General features: G+C 41.3%; 1 protein-coding gene across 2 annotated transcripts; it reads left to right on the top strand.

Moving 5' to 3' along the window:
• The first annotated feature begins 277 nt into the window (after positions 1–277).
• On the top strand, positions 278–6,389 carry LOC146572243 (uncharacterized). Of its 2 annotated transcripts, none has more exons than XM_085278616.1 (3): positions 278–552; positions 980–2,371; positions 4,489–6,389. In XM_085278616.1, exons 2-3 carry the CDS (start codon positions 1,497–1,499, stop codon positions 5,480–5,482), a joined length of 1,869 nt encoding a protein of 622 aa, XP_085134742.1. In that variant the 5' UTR covers positions 278–552; positions 980–1,496; the 3' UTR covers positions 5,483–6,389. The 2 variants fall into 2 exon arrangements, with proteins under 2 accessions (XP_085134742.1, XP_085134743.1); XM_085278617.1 differs by having other exon boundaries at positions 541–570.
• The last annotated feature ends 15,712 nt before the right edge of the window (positions 6,390–22,101 follow it).

Below are 22,101 nucleotides of genomic sequence, written 5' to 3'. Positions count from 1 at the left end.
AGAGAAGAGGCAAATGTCAATTTTATGGGTTGTAACTGAAACACAGAGTGCCCTCACTTTAGCACACAGGAGCCTGTGGAGTGAAGTGAGACACTTTTTGATTGATTATAGGGTTTCATAAGTGCCATAGATGCAGTGTGATTGAGTACGAGGCGGTGTATGCGTGTGTATGTGTGTGTGTGTGTGTGTGTGTGTCGGGCAGCAGCTGCTCGCTCCCTGACTCTTTATCCCTTCCTCTCACATATTCAGTCCTGCAGTGGCGGATGGGCTCGGTGCTCCCGCCTGCAGGAGCGCAGACATCTGAGCTCGTTAGTGCTAAAGAAAAGCTGACGGAAACACAAAGAGCTCTCCAAACAACAAAGCACGCTGTCGCTTTGGGACTGAAAGAGGGATTTTACAGCGCACATACCAGTTGTCAGCGATCCAGGAGCAACTTTGCTACTGTCTTTTTTTTTTTTTTGCGTGCGCGTGTATGTGTTGCAGATCTTCAGTATCTGGCTGCCTCTTTAACATCCTCAGGCTTTCAGCATCAAGATGATCCGCATATGCACAGTCAGTAAAACTCTCTGGGTCAGCTCTTTGTATTTATATTGTCATTATTTTACAAACTGCTATCTCATTTTTCCACCTTTTAACTATTTATGGTTTTTGTATGTCTTTTAACAGAAGCGGTTGCTTTGATTTCTAGGTGACGTGGTTATGTGGACTCTGTCTTTGTTCATAGCCTAGATGATTTTTTTGTCTAGGGGCACTTTAGGAAAGTAAAAAACTAACATTATTATTTTTTCTTATTCTTAATGAGGTTGTTGTAACTAAAAACAAATGACAGCAAATATTGACATACTTACTTAGGTCATTAAATGCGTGTCAGTGGTTTTCTGTCCAGGAATGTGTGATTTGCTGTTGCCAGTTCTGCGTAGCTGTTAATACAGCTACAGGTGAAAACAGCCTCTGATATCTGCCCGGTTTCTCTAAACAGATGGGACTGCATCACTATGACGGACTACAGGTGCGAGGAGGACGAGAGCGTGAGGCAGACGGGGGGTGGTTTGTATGAGTTTTCCCTTCCTTGAAGGTGAAAAAGACTGTTAATGTCTGGTGGTGGATTATCAGGTTCAGACAGCCACTCCCTCAAGGAACGAATGTACCACACGTTACATAAGAACTGCACTGGGACCAGTGTTGAACAGCGTCATGACTCCAGCTGACTCATAGGATGTGGCATAAGATGGGAAACCAAGGTTTTCATCTCTCTAAAGAGATTTTTGTCCACGCGCTTCAGAAGGACCTGCAGAACTCAAGGCAAGACTGTGGAACCTGATGTGACGTTTTTGATGAGGATTTCTCTCCTTTTTGGATTTTAATAATGTATGTTTTTGGCTTGTTCTTTTTCGTCTGTCAGAATGGATTTTAACATGGACCAAGGTAAACCCACCCAGTAAGCCATCCAGCTGAGAGATTTCCATATTTCTCTACTGCTTCCACTGGGAAACAGCATGGATCCTTCCCGTGACCAGCTGTCGGACTGGAGCTCAGTTGAGCCCACCTTCACCACACAGTTGCAGCACGACAGCGCTCAGCAAAAACTCAACCACAGCTACAGCTTCCACAGCGCTCTAAATCTGCCCGCCACCTTCATCCCCCCGACTGGCTCTCTTCATCAGCCTCTGCCCTCTAAGCTGCCCACCGCTGTTGTTCCGTACTCCTCCCTCATCGCCTTCCCTTTCTTGTCCACCACCTCCTCCTCAGCCATCAGGCAAACATCATATTCCTCTTTCGATTTATCCTTCACCAACTTTTCCTCGAATGATTTGGCAGACCTGGAGAGCATGCTGCTCTGGACCCTCCACGAGCCCAGCACCATTGCTTTGACTGTAATGTACAGCCTGTCATTCATTTTGGGATTCGTTGGCAATTTGATGTCCCTTCGAGTCCTCACCAGCCGGCGCAGTCGGCAGCTAGCTGGCGTGAGTGCTACACGCAGTCTCCTAGTAAACTTGGCGGTGTGCGACCTGGCTGTGGTGTGCGTGTGCATGCCCATCACCTTGGGAAGCCAGATCTACACCGCCTGGGTGTACGGTGACCTCTTGTGTCGAGCGGTGCCCTTCACGCAGGCTGTCTCGGTCTCGGCCAGCGTGTTAACGCTGACGGTGATCAGCGTCAACCGTTACTACAGCGTTCGATCGCCGCTCCGAGCTCGTACCATGTTCACCCGCCGCCGGATCTTGGCAACTGTTGCTGTGGTGTGGACGGTGTCCTCGATGATGTGCGCTCCCATCGCAGTGATGAACCGGCGTCGAGAGATCAGCTTTGAGACTTTCACCATCTTGGTCTGTCAGGAGGAGTGGCCTCAGCATCGTCTCAAACAGGGGTAAGTAATCAGCCTGCAGATCGTAGCAGAGTCCAATGACCTAGTTTGTATTACAAGATTAAGTTCAGTTCAGCCGTGAACGACACAAATGGAAATGCAGTCTGAGGTTCCTGACACAAACCCTCAGCCCTGAGTGCTGTTGGGCTACGCTTTTGTTGGATGTCCACCGCTTGTGGGGTTTTTTAACCCTCCAGCTCTGCTGCCAGGAATGAATGTTTAATTGAGCTCATCAGATTGGAGGAGGCATCACAGATGGCTCCTATTGGCTGTTCAGACTAGCTTTGTGAGTAATTTGTAATTTGAGGCAAAACAGTTTCTACACCAATGCTTGTTGTTAAAGGTTGCTATCCCTTGCCAGGAGTCCTATATTTATATGCAGGGAGCCACTTATCATGCAGAGGTGTCTGAAGAGTCAAATTGACAATTTCAACATGCTCGAAAGAGTCCAACTTCTTTTCTTCTTCTTCTTTGTTTTGTTTCCATTAATCATAGGTTGCCGAGTAGCTCAAAATGACTTCTGTTGTGTGCACTCTCCACTAGGGCTGTTCGATATAACGATATATATCGGATGACGATATAAAAACATCTAATATTTCATTTTACGCTATTGTTTGTTTCGTGGTGTCAAAATAAACCGTTTACAGCAATATTTTTTCATCGTTTTGATGGTCACTGTAGTGGCTATATTAATTTCTTAAAGTTCTCTCTTTCTCTTATACTTAATATAACCACACTACGGACGGACAAGCGCCTGTTTTTATGCGTTGTGGTTAGCAACAACGACGGTAAAACCATCGCGTGTCCGCTTGTTTATGTTCCACATAAACCTTTCACAATAAAGCTCAAGATCCTGTTGAGACTTTTCAAAATAAACTGAATCACGTGAAAGAGTATGCAGAGTATTTACGGATGAGAAGTTAAAAAAAAAGCCGCCAGGTGCTAAAAAATAAACCTTAGACTCAAATGTTAGAACAGGGTTTTCCCCGCAGCACGCCATGTAATGAATACTCACAAAGAAAACTTATGTCTAAAAATGTATCGTTTCATGCATCGGTTAAAACACTCGACTCCAGCTACATGACCTGCAGCTGGAAACACTTCACGCAAGTCGAGCTGCCAGAATTTACAGAAAATGTTACATTTTTGTGATTTATATCGTTATCGGACGATATTTATTTATTTTATTTATTTATTTATTGTCATTGTCAAGAACAATGAAATTGCGTTTGGGGCTTCCATACAACCCCAAAAAAAAGAAGAAAATAATAAATACCCCTTAAAACCCAAGTGTACATGATAGAATTCTTATATCGGGATATGAGATTTTGGTCATATCGCACAGCCCTACTCTCCACTTTCATTTTAGCTTTGTAGCCATTGTGGCGACATTCATTGTCTGTGAATCCATTTAGCAGAGGTGATGATTATCTAACAATACCATTAACACTTTTCAGTTCTAAGACAATAATGCTGGTTTTAATCCTGCAATATTTATCCTTGTCCAACGTCTGTGAAAACAGGAATAAGTTGAACAGTTTTGAGAACAATCCTCTGTTTTCCTGACAGAGGATTGTGATCGTGGCTCAAGAGTTGGGCGTTTGTCTTGTAATCGGAAGGTTGCCGGTTCGAGCCCCGGCTCCGACAGTCTCGGTCGTTGTGTCCTTGGGCAAGACACTTCACCCATTGCCTACTGGTGGTGGTCAGAGGGCCCGGTGGCGCCAGTGTCCGGCAGCCTCGCCTCTGTCAGTGCGCCCCAGGGTGGCTGTGGCTACACCAGTGGCTTGCCATCACCAGTGTGTGAATGGGTGGATGACTGTGTATAGTGTAAAGCGCTTTGGGGTCCTTAGGACCAAGTAAAGCGCTATACAAATACAGGCCATTTACCATCTATACTTGCACTGCAATAGATATAACTTTGAAATGTTGCTGCAATAAAAATATATCTTTCTCAATAGCTCCATTTGGAGGGTGCCAATGCGATACAAAATGTGAATGTTAGAATTCCACCACATAAACTGCACATAAAACTGCTGCTATGTATTTTAGGGTTTCAGAAAAGATTTAAATTACCATCTCATTGTTAATGTTTTCACTTCTTCACTTCACTTCCTCTGCAGATACAACGTGCTGCTGTTTGTGATGCTCTACTGTTTGCCAGTGACCTTTAACCTCACCATAGGATTCCTCACGGGCAGGCGGCTATGGGGAGGAAAGAAATCCACTTTCGCTGATCTCGATCCCCGAAGCCAAGCTCTTCACACCTCACGCCTTAAGATGCGTCAGAAGATTGCCAAGATGGTCGTGTGTCTAGTGCTTCTATTTGCAGTGTCCTGGCTGCCGCTCTACTTGGCCGACCTTTGGATTGACTGCGAGCAAAGGCCATCGTCTTGGCTCCTGCAGACAAGACCGTTTGCCCAGTGGCTAGGCCTGACAAACTCCAGCCTTAATCCGATCTGCTACTGTTTCATCGGAGACCTGTACCGCTCAGCAAAGGTCATAAGGACACGATACTACCAAAAGGTTGCCGCTCTTTTCAACTCCTCATCATTCTCCAGCTCAGTTACAGTGGTGCCTCCTGCAGCAGGGATAACTGACAGCAAAGTGTCGTCTGCTGAGCGCCGCCCTATCGCTGCTGCAGTGGCGGCGTCTGCATCCATGGTTACAATACCGAGGCTCTTGAACTTGGCGAGAGTCCAGGGCCTGGGGCAGAAGGTCAGAGACAGTTCAGACAGCCGAGCGGGCTCCGACCACAGCATCTCAGACTGGTGTCGGTCCAGTCCCAGCGTGTGCGACAGCTCCTTGTTACCCTGCCAGCTCCACGGCCTCCAGCACACCATACAAAAAGCAGACTTCCTGCCAACACGGAGACACTCTCTAAATGAGAAAGCTGGACCGTTACCTTTAGGAATCAGTCCTGTGGAAATAGACGTGCTACCTCCGAGGAGGCATTCGGGGGATAGAGTGTATAGTATGTCAGCTGATAAGAGAGACATCATTACTTTGGGCAAAGCTGCTTTCTGTTATGCTGGGCAGCACAGGAGCAAAACACCACAAACCTACTCTCTGGTTGGGGACACGGAGGATGAAACAACGGATGTGACCAGCCTATGAAAACTGCAGTTTATCTGATGTATCAGCCGGGAGGAATTGCTTCCTTTTCTCCTGCAGGCAGTATAAACACGCACACCGCTCCCAAGTTAAAGTTTGCAGTTAACATTGTATAATAATCCATGGCAAGAGTCAGTCGTTGCTTTTAGGATAAAGTGACCTGCTCTGTACTCTCTCCTTCTTTTCATGTGTAGAAGCCTCTCCGTGTCATCTGGAGCACATGGGACCCAAGAGTTGAATTTGCAACAATAAGTTCTTTTATTTTTTTAAAGCATGTGGAGGCAGGAGCAATGGACTGATCAACGTAAGGCAACAGCCAGAGATTTATTTAGCCCGGGGTGAGAAAACTGGTTATCATTAAGAAGGATAAATTATGGAGCGTGCCATTACATGCAAGTGATATCATAGTTACAACAGCTTCTATCATTTGCATAAGACAATAACGCAGCAGGAGGTAAAGTGTCATGTGTCTCTGCTTTTCTTTGTTTTTGCTAATGGCTTTGATTGTATTTTGTGCTCACGGGTCATGTGGGAACAAACTGTATTATACACAGACTGTCTGCGAGAGTTTCTGACAGGTCTTCACTGAATAATGTTGCCATTAATGTCTGTTTTGCAATGTTAAATCAAGTCGAGAAAGATTTCAGGAAGGAGGAGCCACATACATTAAAGCTCTTTTTATCTAATTCAGCGTGAATCTTGGGAAGTATTATTAAACATGAACTTTTGCAAAGGGCATTGCTCTGCACACGTTTTTGCTTCATGCATTTACATAACTAAGTTGGCTGTAACCAAAGAATGGCTTTTATGTGAATATAATATAAATGTAATATAACACTGAATAAAACAGCTCTTCATTTTCTGGAGCCTTAAAAGGATGGACTGACCGGAAAGTGCAAGAAAAAAATTATGCCCGTGAACCTCCATGTGTACTGAACAATAGAGCTGTTTTTAACCCTTTAAGACCTACCATAGAACCAAGTCCGCCAGAGCTTATATTATATTTTTACATGCTGTGGAGCCATTTTTGGGAGCATTTCAAGTTGCTATACATCAATACAACCATTATAGCCCAGATTTTAATAATATGTATTCATTAAGTGCATAGTAATTACATAAATTGCAAAAAAAGTGCAATAAACTACAAAAAAATTGAAAATCGTTTTTGATTTTTTGACATATATTTGTAGTTAGAGAAATTTAAGAGTCTTATCCCTCAAAACTGTAAATACAAAAAAGTTGCACAAAATAGTTTCCCATCACAGGAAAATTATTTTGAGTGTCTTCATAGTTTTATTTTTGAAATACACCAATTTTTATACACTGCAGGAAAAACGAAAATAAATATTATACTGCAAATTTGCAAAAAAGCAGCATATGCATCAAAATAAACTATTTCCAGCAGTGCAATATGAGTCCTAAGCATCCCAGAAACGACACAGAAAGTCATAAAGTCAAAGATAACTTTTAAAAAGAGCAGTATAGGCCCTGAGGCCCTGATCGCAAAAAAGACTACATTTCCGCGAAAATGACGTCACTTCCGGTTTCGGGCAGGTAATGGCGGAAATGCAAAAGTTCGCGCTGACGTCTATTCCAACGTAGGAAGTGTTTTGAACAGCTGATCAGATCGGTAAAGCGTGTTTCTGGAATATTATGTTTTTGTTCCTGCAAGCGCTTTTTATGCAGTTTTTGCAAAGCTTTATGTGGAAGGAAACCGTGACCTAGGACAAGCTGATGGCATCAGTTGTAAGTACAACTCCTCCGGTTTCATATGCAAAAAAATTTTTTGCGCTAGCTTACGTGGTTGCAGTGCTACTGGGATTTAAAAATAGTTACGCATAACAGAGCGTTCCCGCTCCGATCGGCTCTAAAGGGTTAAGGAATGTAGACTGAGAAGGTGAATCTGTATACAGTAAATTCCCACCGTTAAGGAAAGTAAGGAGGCAGTCCCTAGTAAAAATACAAAACAAAACAAAAAAACTACTTAATTTTATTTTCTTGTGAGCTGAACAATAAAGAAGTAAAAAAGTAGAGAATTACTAAGGTTGTGTAAAAGGAAGAATTCTCAGTAGTCCAGATTTGTAACAACAGCTAAATTATTCACGGCTTTTAAATAAATAACTTTGTTAAGCTTTTCAGTTGTGTAAAGGTAGCGTCAAAAATACGTTTAAGCTTTGAGCAAGATGAAGCTATGTGCTCTATTGGACGATTAATGTCATTTGCACAAAAGTGAATATTTGCCAGGACCGGGTTTACATTCGACGTCCACTTTGTTAGGTACACTGCTCTGGTACCATGTTGGTACTTTTACTATCAGAGCTGCCTAAATTCTTTGTGGCACATATTCAATAAGCTCCGGAAAACATTCCTCAGAGATTTTGGTCCATGATGGATGAATGTCATGGTAATGTTCAGCTTTTAATACTTTCTTTGAATTTTTCTTTTTCCAAGGAGAAATACTCGTTCAGCATACACCTTTGATGACTTAAAAAAAAAAGAAAAATTGATGTCTATAGAGGAAGTTGGCATAAATTTAAGCTGATGACGCTGTTTAGGTTCATTCACCAAATTCTGCCTTGATCCCATCTATGTTGGAAATCAGCTGTGATCCCTCATCTGCTTATTACTTTTTTAAATTCCTGAATCCATAAAGAGCAGTGAAGCTGAGAGCAGCACAGCCTGTACACAAAGAAAACACATCTACTGGAGCTAACAACACACATTATTAACATCATTTATTTTTAAGTGATTCTTTCTCCCACATGCTTCCCTCTCACTTCTCACTTTTAGCCTCTGTGGGTAAAAAAAAAGGTTCGATGAATAAAAATATTTCCAGGGGGAGCAGAACATCACTAACAAGTATTAGTGCTGCTGAAGTAAAATTGGATTGGTGCTGAGAATATTAAGGGTATGCAAAAAGCATTTTAATTGCTCAGACGTGGGAGTTTGTTGTTCATCAGGCCCCGCGTATTTATTTTTCAGTGAATTTCAAACGGTAGAATAAAAATGCCACCCTACGGCCAGAAGTGGCTACTGAGATTAGAACAGGTGTTTGAATTTTAAAAGGGGAATCAGAAGAAATAGTTGGAGTTTAGCATTATTCAACATTTAAAATGCCACCATCTAGTTTTGGGATCGCTCCATTCTTATCGATTGTGTAATTTTGTTAAAAGCAGCCAGTCTCCTGCTGCAACTGAGACACAGGTTTCTGCAGTTTTTCATGCATGAAGCTACGCTGAAGATTTCCAGGGAACATGAGATACGCTGTGCATAGAGCAGAAAATGAAAACCTCAAAACAGAGTGACAGATTTAAACCTCTTGTAACTCTTCAGGTTCATTTGATATTTCTGTGAAGGTTCTCAGTCATCCAGGTCATTGTAGTCTAAAGAGCTTGGAAAGAAAAGCGTCTGGATTTCTTTAAGTTTCTTTAAAGATGTTTCACCTCTCATCCGAGAAGATTCTTCAGCTTCTTCCCGAAACCTTGGCTCATTGTGACCCGCACGTGTTTTCACACTTTGTCTTGTGTGATTAGGTAGAGGATCAATAGAGGGTCCATGACCCTCTTGAGGTCACTCCCACAGGGCTTAAAATCTCGGAGTCTCCACCAATTGCTCTTAGAACTGAAGAAGCTTCTCAGACGAGAGGTGAAACGTCTTCAAGGAAACTTAAAGAAGTCCAGATGCTTTTCTTTTCAAGCTCCTTAGACTTCATCTGATATTCCAAAATTCCACAATGTTAAAGGGTAAGTTCATCTGATTCACAAAACTAATAATTTACTTTCTTTCTAAGCATGAGGATTATTGTGGGTTAATTCAGGAAGTCTGCACAGATAGCCCTGAGTAGATCAGTTTTGCTTTAGCACCGAACAGGCCTACAGTCAGCATTTTTACCGTTTTTTAAACGAGGTGGGAAAAAAACTCAATTAAAAAAATTGAGTCGTGGCAGGTATTTTAAAATGTAGATTAATTAAACCAAAACTAACTGCATATTTACAGATCACTTCTATTTCTCTCTTAAAAACAGACCAAAAAATGTGTTTGCGATTGTGGAGAGCTGTCACTTGAGAAAATGATTCTTGTTATTGTAACACGAATCATTAGTTTTATACCCTAACTTCGTGTTTAAGCAGTGGGTACCTTGTTGAATAAAGAAACGAACTCCAAAAAAGCTTTAAAAGTTCATGAAACAGAAACATGCGCACAGAAGCACACAGCAAAATCAAATCTACCCCAAGGCTGCTTCCAGTTGTGTGTAAGACAGAGGTGGTGAATAGCATGAACTCCTTTGACATCAAGCTGCTAATCACACTCTTGTCCTCACAGCGAAGGCGAAGTGGTAGAACACTCAAGGCATCAGACTGCATTGAAACCGTCCTATTTATGTCTTCGGCTTAGGTTGCGTGTACCTTAGAAAATCTTAATGCCATTATGCTGTGACAGCGTCTTTCATCTCCCCCTCTCTCTTTGCTTTCATCTACCTCTCTCACTCTCTCTCTGTTAATGGAGGGCATGTATAGTAAACTACGTGCGTTTAGTCTTTCATTTAAAAGAAAAAAAGGAAGCGAAAGAGTTTGTGCATGGTCACCTGTAAGACACATGGGTGCACATATTTCACAGAACTGCAGCACTTCTTCTCAGAACAACTTTAGTTTGAGGATTGTTTAAACTATCTTCAGCTAACAGGGACATGATAAGTGTGTGTGTGGTTAAGTGTGTGGGTGGGCGAGGGGGTTAAATACACAGATAAAAGTTCCAGGATCCCTCTTCAGTGTTCTCTCGTCCCCTCAGGCTTGATTAATTCTTAATGCATTTCAAACTATCAGAAGGACTTGTTCTTTTATCAAATGAATGACAAAGATGTTGATGGAAGGAGCCATTCAGGGACAGTCTCATCATAAATGTAAATGCACTCCGCTGCACAACTGATGACTGATAGCAGAACAAGATGAATACCCCTAATTTTACTTGTCAATCGCACCCAAAAAGTTCTTTATACAATTATTTTTACCCTTAAACCACTTTGGTGAATGTTTATGTTAAAGTAGCTTTGTTGCTGTCTGCTAACTCCATCTGTTAATTTCCAACTTTAACTTCTGCAACTATAAACTGAAACACAAACAAGGTACGGTGACACTCAGCCACATTGCTCCATAATACTATGAGTGGTGAAAAACTCCAGTGCATCTTTAACAAGTTATACACCTCATGAGTTATTAACTGAGGTTTCTGTTGCACAAAAGGACCAAGAGCGTGATAGTAAAGTGTAAAATGCAGGACCAGGAAGACCAGACTGACTCTAAACACCACCCAGGAGCCAGAGCCTGATCTTCAGCCGCTAACTGAGGAGGAGCAGTCATTACCTGCACCTGTTTCTGCAGTAGAATCACTCTGAAGTCTCTTAAACACTAGAACAAAGACTCTCTGTGTCCTCATGGGATTTGTGGTCATGTGTGAGACTGTAGCCTTAGGTGTTTAACCTGTAATTATGTGACAGTGCATTTCAGGATATGTTGCTCGGTAATGTAAATCTAATGTAACAATTTCCTTATAGTACCATGTTATCCCAGTATAGAGCTTCATGAAGGTTTACTTGTGGTCCTTTTCCAAAAGTAGTACAAAAAACCGAATACCTCCCGTTCATTTTCGCTGAAGGACTCTCGCTGTTGTTGTTAGGTAGGTTTAAACAGAGTTTTGCACACCACTTGAAATAGAAATGAGTGACTGAGCCCATCATAGGAAGCTCAGGACCCTCCCTAAAACCAATGCAAACTTTGGATATTGCCACGACTGTAATTTAAAGTTTGTCAGCCTTTGGGGGCTCAAGCAGTTTCCTGTCTTGCCTGTTGGCAAGCAGCACATCTGATCAGGCCCCTCATCTGTGAAACCAGCTGCCAGTTTGGGTTCAGGAGACAGAAATCCTCTCTATATTTAAGATCAGGCTTCAAACTTTCCTTTTCCTTTTCCTTGAAGTTTATAATTATTTCTGGACCAAGTGACCTGGATCTGAGGGAGAACTTCCCATGATGCACTGGCTGTTCTTCTCTATTCTCCTGTTTTCACTCCTGAAACATTTACTGGCTGATATTTCATGCCATTTACATCTGTGCTCTAATTCTTTTCTCTTCTATCTCCTCCTCTCTGCTCATCCAGTCACATTAGAAGGCTATCCCTCCCTGAGCTGACTCCATTGGAAGTCTCTTCCTGTTTAAGTGTTTAAGGGGGGGCTCGTCCTTCCCACTGTTGCCAAGTGATTGTTCATAAGGGATCATCTCATTCACTCTAATAATTTAGGGCCTTTAGCCTTACAATATAAAATGCATTGAGACAACTGTTGTGAAATGGTACTATGTAAATACATTTGGATTCAAACTGATGCAAGTCACAGGCCATGGCTTTTACGGGCATCAAATAATCAGAATCAGAATACTTTATTAATCCCTAAGGAAATTATGTAGACATGAAAGGGCATAGTGTGTCTATCGTCAAAACAGCAAATACAAGAATTTATTTTGGATTAATTCTCTTTTTTTCCTCAAACAGCTTTTCAGAGACCGGAAACATGTGAAAAATACATGGCCAGGAGCCCTGAAGCTGCTCCAGAAGTTTATAAAGTTTGAGAGCGATTTCCATAAATCAGGAAACATATTTTGCCATCACCAGTCCTAAAGTACTCTCTTAAATACCAATTACACACTAATTTTCAACCATTTGCTCCATCACACAATTTCAGTAAACATGCTGTGCACTTCCCTCCAAACTGTTATGGTGCTATATTTCTCATAGTGTCCGTAAAATAGGCGCATACTTAACAGCCAAAATACTTGTATGTAAAATCCCAGATAGAATTGCGGGGTCCTCAGTTTCATGGCAGGTCTCTCCCTTGCGAATCGTCATCTGATTCCTAAAGCTGACGAGGATGTGATGGGCACTTACGCACTCAGTTTGAATCAACATTTTCAGACATCCCGAGGACTCACAATGAGGCACTTCAGCTCATCATTGCTTCATTTTTATTTTTTTTCAGTTGTCTGCCCTGTTCGGTCCTCTCAGATCTCTTCTCCATCTCCGCTCGCTTGTTTATGTTTTCTCTTTGACTTTTTTCTGCCTCTTCCTACCTCTCTTCCTCACCTTCTGTTCTTGTTACTTCCTTTCTGCTTGCGTCATTGCTGTACCAGTGTTAGAAGTCATGCTAACAATAGCCCGCTTCTCTTTATTTTTCCTCCTTCGTCACCATCCTCATATTCCCTTTTTTGGCAGTAAGAGAAGGGCCATTTAACACAACATAGCCGGAGGGATGTGCTGCACACGAAAGACACAGGAATAGTAAACTCCAACTGCTGTGAAATAATAAGCATAATGGCGAGGCTCTTGTTAAAAACAGCTTACAAATTGCATAGCCCCAAATTTCCCTCTTTTTTCATTGATGAGCTTGTTTACAAAGACTACATCCAACTGCTAAATTATCGATAAACCTTTACAGCCATTAGGGGAAAATTAAACTTTGCTAGAGCAATAAAACTGTTGCTTCAGTTAATTCTTAAAAAAACATTTTATAAGGTTGCACGCATCTGTCCATCTGTCCGACTACAGGGTTGCAGGCTGAAGAATTTCCTGCACAGATGTGCTCTGCAATCCTTTTTATTTGGAGGAAGATTATTGTTTCCATCTGTTCTGGTATATACAAAGCAGGAATGGCAGCAGTAAGACCCCTGTACAGAACAGAGAAGGCCTCAGTGGCAGCAGACTTAGAGTTAGAGACAGGGGTGGGGAATGGGTTGCAAATTGGCTTGCACAGATGCAGTTTCAAGACTGTGATGAAAGAGCAATTCAGGACACAGTAGACTGAATTATTTTAATAAAAAGCAAGCTTTGCAAAGTCCAAGTGTGAAATTGTCATCATTCACAGGTTTCACCCAAAAAACAAACTCAAAATCTAAAGTCTGTGAACGAGCCAAACAAGCCGAAGAAGTTCAAGAGCACACAGAGGGAAAATAAGGAGAGGACACAACAAGATGAGTAAATGCACATTCAGAAGAAAACAATATTTCCTAACTTAAGCTTCACGTCACTACTGAGTATCTCTACAGCCTGTCAAAGAAAGAGTGGATGAGCTGGTTCTTAAATATAAGGCAGGAGACTCAGCCAGGGGCTTTTTGAGAGAGCTGCCCTCGGGCAAACTCAGGGAAACATGGACTCGCCCACCCGGGAGCATCAAGAAAGTAGGAGGGAGAGCAAGGATACTGCTGGGACCGTGTAAGAAATAAAAGTAAAAATCCAGAAACTGGAGTAAAAGAAATACAAGGCATCCGACAACACATGAAGCATAAATATAAGGCAGATTGGAGGAAACAAAGAACTATATATACACAGAATGCAGATCTGACAACAGGACTGCACGTTTGTTAAATGTGTAAACCACTAGACTATTAAATCACCATAAAGAACTTTAAAGATATAACAGCAAAATGCTGTAGAAAACCAGAAAACTATTATTACTTCCTCATCAGAAGTGCACATAGCATGCCAAGAACTATAATAACTCAAGTTAATACAATATTACTCACGCACTCGCGGTGCTGATGTGTATTCCTAACATTACAGCTGCACATTAGAGCTCTGAAACTCTAAATTGTATACACTTAAATTTTTTAGGATTACTCAGTGTGTTCTTGTGTGACACTCAGCCTAATAAAGGAGGTGTAGAAGTCGCTTTAATTTGTCACCAGATCAAAGTGAAATTCATTTTGTTGACTACTAGGTCAGAATAGCTCCAGAACAGCCCGCATCACATGGCTGACGCAGAGTTCAGTGTTACAGCTACGCATGAGTCAAGCTGTTCAAAGTCAAGGATGGATTAAGCTGTCCTCTTGACCTGTTTGTTCCTTGTGACACATTAAGCTCACAAGAAATAAACAGAATGTTCTGGCAAGACTCAAAGGACGCTACTAGACGTTCAGCCGTAATAACACAGGTGTAACAACTCTGTGATGGGCCCCGGGGCTGGTACTTTTTTGGACCCCTACCCCCATGTTGTACCACAACAAACACAGGGCCTCGCTTTCTCTTTCTCTCACATCTTTTGATCTTTTGAGAAACATTAATTTAAACTTATTTTATGACCTCACATCGTCTTCCACTGAGGCAGATACAGATTTAGCCTTGCCAGAGTAACATGAAGATAAGTAGTGACAATGTTTCAGTGCTTAACAAAACCAGAAACTACTCTCTCTATCTTTCAGCCCTTGCAGCAAGCAAAGTTATTGACAGTACTGCTCAAATCCTAAGTCCAGGTGTTATCCGGTCGTTAAGTCTGACGTCACTAGCCGTGTCTGGGCCTAAACTCCGCTGCAGGTCTATATATCAAACGATCACTATGGCATTACTGAGAGTTGAAAAGTCTTTCATCTTTAATAAAATGATCAGCGTTCTGCTCTACCAGGTGTAACAATTGAGTTTAACATCCAGGCATCCATGAAAACGGAATTTATGACATTTAAGCTTAATTTATAACAGTATTTAAAACAGTATGTTTGCACTGAAGCACCGCAGCAATTTCCTAATGTTGTAAACCCGCTCAACATTTGGCAATAAAACCCTTTCTGATTCTGATTAACGGAGTTAGAAGTTAGCAGGGAGTTAGCTCGCTAGCTTCTATCTAAATACAATATAGCATGTCCTGACTGCGGGGTTTTGGAAACAAATTAAAACGTACAGCTCTGTTATCACTTCCAACATAAATGAAGACAGAAAACTAAACAGCAGTGACGTTTGTAGGGTTACTGAAGTTTGGCTAGCTGGTATATAATGATGTGCTACGTGACCGCTAGCGACACAGCTATGTTAGCATAATATAAACAAGCTAACTTTTTTTCCACTCGATAAAAGTTAACGTGAGTGTTCTCGGTGGTCAGGAACAAATGTAATCGCATGGCAGGATGCTGTAAAAGGACCAAACTTCAGCCAGGAGAACAACTGAGATAATCCATCCACAATACGAGGTTAGTCATTCATATACTGCTGCATGGGCTGGGCTGTAGTTACATCCTAAGGTTTTAAAAACTGAGCTTAAATAAATGATTAGTGGTAATAAAAGCCGAGGGAGGTCAACAGTGATCACTGACTGTTTTAGTAGACTGTTTAAATAGAAGAAAATACAAAACATTAAACATGTTAACAACACAAAAGCCATATTAAACGCAGACTACTTTAGGCGCGGAAGTAGGATTCGTCACGTCATCACTTAACGACCGGATAGCTACTCTGCGCTCTTCACTCCTTCCTGTTTTGAGCACCACTTTTTTGCTCTGGTTTGCTGAACATAATTTAAAATGCCACTGAGACAACAAACTGCCCTTTAAGACACACTCCCAGAAAAAAAGGTGCCTAGTGGACATCAACATCTTCAGATATTCTGCAAAAATAAGAGCAGAGAGAGAGAAAGGTCGTGAAATATAAGTAATAAATTTCGAAGCATGCCCCTCTGCTATCAAAAACTGTTCAGAAAAGGTGCCCGTTTTAATAAGTGGAGTGTAAAATGACTGAATAAATGTTTGCACCAAAAATTAAATTCATAAGGAAAATGATTTCATAAAAAAAGAAGGCTTTGGTTCGCAAGATAGAACCATGACTTTAACAAATGATGAAACTTATTAAGTGTCCAGCTTTAGTTTAACCCTATAATGGCCATTTTATCATATTTGATACATGAGTTTCTGAGACCTCTATCTCATCAACATGGTCAATACTTGCCATAATTTCAAAATGTTATGGACAGAACTCTTTTTTTGTCTAAAAATAACATTGTTGTTAACAACAAGTTGTATCAAATGTATCAAATGCGATACAAAAATATATATATTAAACATATAATAAAAACATATCGAACACAACATGATATTTTTTTGATTTTGTTATTAGGGTTAATAAACATCTCATTACCAAAAAATCTGAATTTTCTGGCTATTTTTTGATGGGTTGGGTCTTACGGGGTTAAATTAAATACATATGTGTTGTATAATGTGGAGTGAAGGTCTAGTTTGATAGTGATGTTGGCTCAGTCTTTTCCCCCTTCTGGGACCTGGATCTGGGACCTGGAATTAAAGACATATTCAGACACTTTCATAGTTCATGTTTGAGGTATGTTTATTTAAGGTGCAATACAATAACTGAAAACATTGTTGGGGTATCTACAGTCTATAGGTAATCAGTAACAACTATGAAGACCAATAAAATTTGAAATTAACATTAAGAAATGCTGCACTTTGTCATGAGTCATGACTGAAACATTGGTTTCCCCACTACATGAGCTGCCTGCATATTCATTGCTCTGTCTATGTGCCGAGGAGCCGAGTCTCTCAGGGACTTCCTTCCCTCATCACTTTGTTTCTTTTGCTACTCATACTGAGGAGAAAAAAAGGCCTATTTTTCATCTTTTTTTAAAAAAACTGGTGGTGTTGCCACGGTGGATTCCATTCCTATACGCATCATTTTCATTTATAACCATAAAATACCTCAACATGTGTCTGCTCAGCACAGCTGTGTCATGTGATCACAGGACAACAACACAGAGCAGGAAGAAGGCAACAGCTTGCATTTTTGTTAGAATTCAAACAAAGGTAGCAAGACACAACATTTCAATGAGCCATCATTAAATAGCTTTAATAATCATGACCAACAAACCAAGTATGAGAAAAATAGACCCCTCCAGTTTTCTTCAGTGCACTCAAGTGAAGTAAACAGGAAAGATTTCAGCAATATAGCATAAAAAAACAAAAAAACAAAAACCATTTTATGAAGTTTCATGGTAATTCACCTCCTTTTCATTTTGTAGAACTGCAGCAGGTTCTTCTTCTTCTTTCAGCTGATCTTTTTAGAGCACCTCAGTGGATCATCTGCCTCCATCTCACCCTCTTCCTAGTCACCTACTCGTCCTCAGTCACACCAACCTGCCATATGACCTCCTTTGTTATAAACGTCCACCATGAACCTTCTCTGCGGTCTTCCTTGTCTCCTCCTGCCTGGCAGCTCCATCTTTAACATCCTTTATCCAACATATCCACTCTCCTTCGTCTGCATATGTCCAAACCATCTCAGCCTTGCCTCTCTGACTTCGTCTCCAAACCTCTCAGCCTGAGTTGTCCCTCTGATGTAATCATATCTAATCCTATCCATCTTCATCACTCCCTATTAGGGCTGCCACGATTAGTCGACCAGTCACGATTACGTCGACTATCAAAATCGTCGACGACTAATTTAATAGTCGACGCATCGTTTGAAGCTTTGTAAGATCACAAAAGACGCAGGAATAAGTAGTAGGATTTAAGAGTGTAATAACGGACTGAAACAGAAGATGGCAGCACTGCATGTACAAGGATGCCAGCTGCCGTTAAACCCCGAAGAAGAAGCTGTGTCCCATAATTCATAGCGCGGCCCAGAACAGTTGTCAACAATGGCGGCAGCTGGTTAGTTTTAACTGCTGCTGGTGGAATAGGCTGTACGTTTTACGTCCAGTGGATGCATGATCTGATTAGTCGACTAATCGCAAAAATAATCGGTGACTAGTCGACTATCGAAATAATCGTTTGTGGCAGCCCTACTCCCTATTAAGTCTTTAACGTCTTCAGCTCTGCCATCTTTTCTCACTTCCATGTCTCCAAACCACTTCCTGTTCACTCATGAAGTTCCGACCTTCTTTTTTTCATAACCCTGAAAATATATATTTTTCTAATTTTGTATTCTTTACTTTTCTGTGAATATGCATGCTCCGTCTGCCTGTCCCTTTGCTTCTGGAACACTTGAACTTCCCCAATGAGGACCAATAAAGGACATTTTTATTCTCTTCTTCTATTCTAAACACACACATTTCAGTGCTGGGCTTTGTTATTCAAGGCTCAGCAGCAGTGCACACTCAGTTGCCCAGGGTTAGTAGATATGGACTACTGTCAATCATACATTGGCTGTATTGCTTTCTTTTATTTAAGTTGTTTATGTGTGCTAAGAAAACAAAAAATCTCCACATTCACTCTCACACAAGGGCAAATGTTGTTGTGATATTGATTTGCTGCTCTGGAAAAAGCAACTCTGAAACAGAAGCACAGATACTGAGAGAGACGAGGCATCAGATTTAAAGGGAACTTCATCAAACCTCGAGTGACTCAGCTGGGCGATAATCCTGACAGGATGGTGCAGAGGTCTCAGGAGACAAGAACAAACTGGGAAACACAACTTAATACTTTGTCAACAAATAAATATAAAAAGTCACATAAAATCCAGTTCTGGCTTCCATCATCCAAATTATTGGCAAAACAAACAAACAAAAAAAAACAGTGTTAATTAGGCACGACAAGAAATCGACATGCAGGTGGTCATTGTTCTGCCAAATGTAATTCAGCCAAACAAACAGACAGATTAGGCTGCTAAATGTAGGATGCTAATGTATGTCTGGCACAGCCTTGCGTGTGTCTATGCGTGTGTGTGGGGGGTTTTCTCTCTTAATGACACAGGCCTGTCATTTACAAAATGAGAGAATCTGTTGCAGCTTTGGATTGGCAGAGAGACTCTAAAATTAGATTGGATTGTAGTGTCAGACTCACTTAAGGTGTTGGGGTCTGAGTACGCTGCTGAACTGAACCATTCATTTATGAATCTCATGATTAAAAGCCTGAGATGCCTTAGGAGAAACAAAAACAGTTTCAGTGTTACACATCAGCATGTCCACGTTCAGTCAGTCGACTGCTGTGATTAGTGAAATGCTACTAAAGTTAATCAAAGAAACCTGTCAACATCGCTCCACTTAACCACAAAAATAACACAAGTACATGCTCATATCATACCACAAACAAACAAATCCCTTTAAAATGTATATTCCTTGTTACTTAATGGAATATTAAATCTGTATTCACACAGGAAGTAATTCACTCATTAAGCAGCATTTTGAATCTTTGTTAGTGGGCATTCAGGCTCTGGTTTGGATTGATTTGCATGTCATTGATTGACACAAGTATTTGATGTTCAAGCCAAACCCTTGTTGGGTTTGCACACATCTCAAGAGGGATCCTAGCCTTCTCCTCTTTATGGAAACTTTCTAAATCCTGTAGGTTTCTTGAAGATTCAGCTCACTGCACAAACGTTTGAGGTCTGGACAGTAGCTAGCTATGAACATGATCCACCAGCTTTTTTACAACATTTTGCATGGAGCTCCAGACCGAGGGCCATTGATGGTCATTTTATATTTCTTCCATTTCAGAATTATCGTACCAGCAGTCGTCACCAATACTAACCTTCCTGCTGGTGACCTGGAGCCCATTCCCCCTTGTTCAGGTTTACATTCTTGTCCCTGATGTTCTTTGACAGCTCTGTGGTTTTGCCCATAGTGGAGGAGACACTGAAATTGAAGAAACTGATTCTGTGGATACATGTGCTTCACACATATAATGAGTTGTTCACACAGTCAGTCTGTGGGAGGCAGAATTCTAGCCGGGTTGCTTGGGATCAAATACTTGAAATGTGAAGCAGTTTATAACTTTTGTGTAAAGTGTTTTTTTCTGGTGGACATTCTGTCCCTTTCCATTAAAATTAAGATACCATAAAAATAACAGTTCATTTCTTTCTAAGTGAGCAAACCACACAACAGGATAAAGATCAAATCATTATTTCCCCCACTGTACCAAGAGAAGAACAGAAAACAAACAGAGGCTGGTGGAGCGTTCCCCTCTCCCAGCAATAATAATTTGTAACACACCACAATAATTTGTAATAATTGCCCTTGCCTTCTGCCTACCTACATCGCAGCACTGTAATCACATTCTGTCATTGACAGAAGTGCAGGGACATTTCTTCAACCATTCGAATTGGATTTCAGCCTTTTGTGTTTCCTCTAAAACCAAACGAGTCCTTGGTTGTTTCAGCTTCCCCGGAGGCTGACCTACTCCCACACTCACTGACAGTGCTATTACTTACATAATATGGCACTCTGAATGAAAGGTGTATTTTGTTTTTGTGCAGCTGATGAATGGAGACAGGACCTTTGCAGTGAGTGTAAACTGCTACTTTGATCTTTGAAGCCTCACAAATTGGAGTCACCGCAATCTAAAAATAAGTCGTCCTGACTGTGACATCTCTACAGTATGTTTACAACTGTAGTGACAGGTAAATCTGCACTGTAATTATCATCTCTGCTTCACGCATGCAAGCTTTGACATACTAACTGCTTTGTCACTGAAATGCACACCCACACACACACACACACACCCACACACACACACACACGCACACGCACGCACACACACGCACACATAGCACCTGAGGCTAAATATTCATGACTTCATTTTCACTTTGATTCCCTTCATCCAAAGCTGAGATGTGCTTCACACTGTAACAGAGGCCGCAGTCAACATTTACACTGTTTTTGCTGTCCCTTATTTATTGCCAGGACGAGCACACCTGAGCCCCGAGTGGGCTTTTCAAGTGTAAAATGACTACCGACAGTGTACTAAACAAACTTGTGTAAAGAGCGTGTCAGTAAGAGTAGTCAGCGAAGAAAACCTGACCGTCACGCACACATACATGCACAGATTCACCCGGTCAGAAATGAAGCTCAAAATTCACTTCTTGTTATTCTCAAGCTGTTTCTCATCTTCCCCAAATGCTACGAGTGTGCATTCGCATGTCTCTGCACGTTATGTTTATGCTTGTTTCTATTAAGGTCTAAGCTCTAATTTTCTCTCTTTTTAAAGTGTTTCCGTGTTGGACTTATTGTTGCATGAAGTGAAGAGAGGCCGTCCCCAGATGAGGCTCTGTCGGCACACTGGCGTGTGTCGCCTTCATCATCGATTTCCACTGCGCAGTATCCAAGTTAAGTAAAGCAGGAACCACCAGACTGTGCGCCTTGGCACCAAAATAAAGAAGACAACCTGGTAAGGCCTGCTCTGTAATGGTGATATGGTCAATTCCCATAATAAGTTAATGGAGAGTAATGAGCTCCAGAAATAGCTATTTCCTGTTTTTCAACTGCAAAGTGAGCAATGAATATTTTCCCACAGGGGTAATTTGGTGGCTTTGCTTTCCTTGTAAAAATCCTTCGAAATCAGATTTAAGAAAGAAAATGGTGCCTTAGATTAGCATATATTACCAAGAGGTATACTGCAGGGTGGTGTTTTCATTTGTGCTGTCTCGTTCAGTAAATGGAGCTCACTTGCACATTACGACAAGAAACAAAGGCCACGTTTTGAAGAGACGTTTGATCAATGAAGGGTGGATGTCAAAGGAAGGCACAACTATGCAATTTACGCATGCATTTTCCTGGTATGCACGACGGGATCAGCCTGATCATGAAAATTTCAAGCAGGCTCCCCATTACTTGTAAGAAAATATCCTTTGATGTTCATTGGCCAGAAACGAGCTCTGCGAAGCAATTTTTGTTTGCCTTTCAACTGAGAAGATGAAACGTTAAATGCAAACACTGCGGTGGTTTTAGTGCTAAGTGTGACTCATACATTGTTTATATTCAGGGAAAGTACTATGAGGTCGAACATGGTATAAGCTGCGTTTACCAGTGCACGGTCTGTTGTGTTGCTGTAGTCATATATTCAGTTCAGTGAGAAGTTAAACCACTTTATAGTATA

The sequence above is a fragment of the Mchenga conophoros genome, linkage group LG6 (genome assembly GCF_057382185.1).
Source record: "Mchenga conophoros isolate Kocher_MC1m ecotype Shallow Benthic linkage group LG6, M_conophoros_male_GT1.1, whole genome shotgun sequence".
NCBI classification, from domain to species: Eukaryota; Metazoa; Chordata; class Actinopteri; order Cichliformes; family Cichlidae; genus Mchenga; species Mchenga conophoros.
This window is presented reverse-complemented; position numbering and strand designations above follow the sequence as displayed.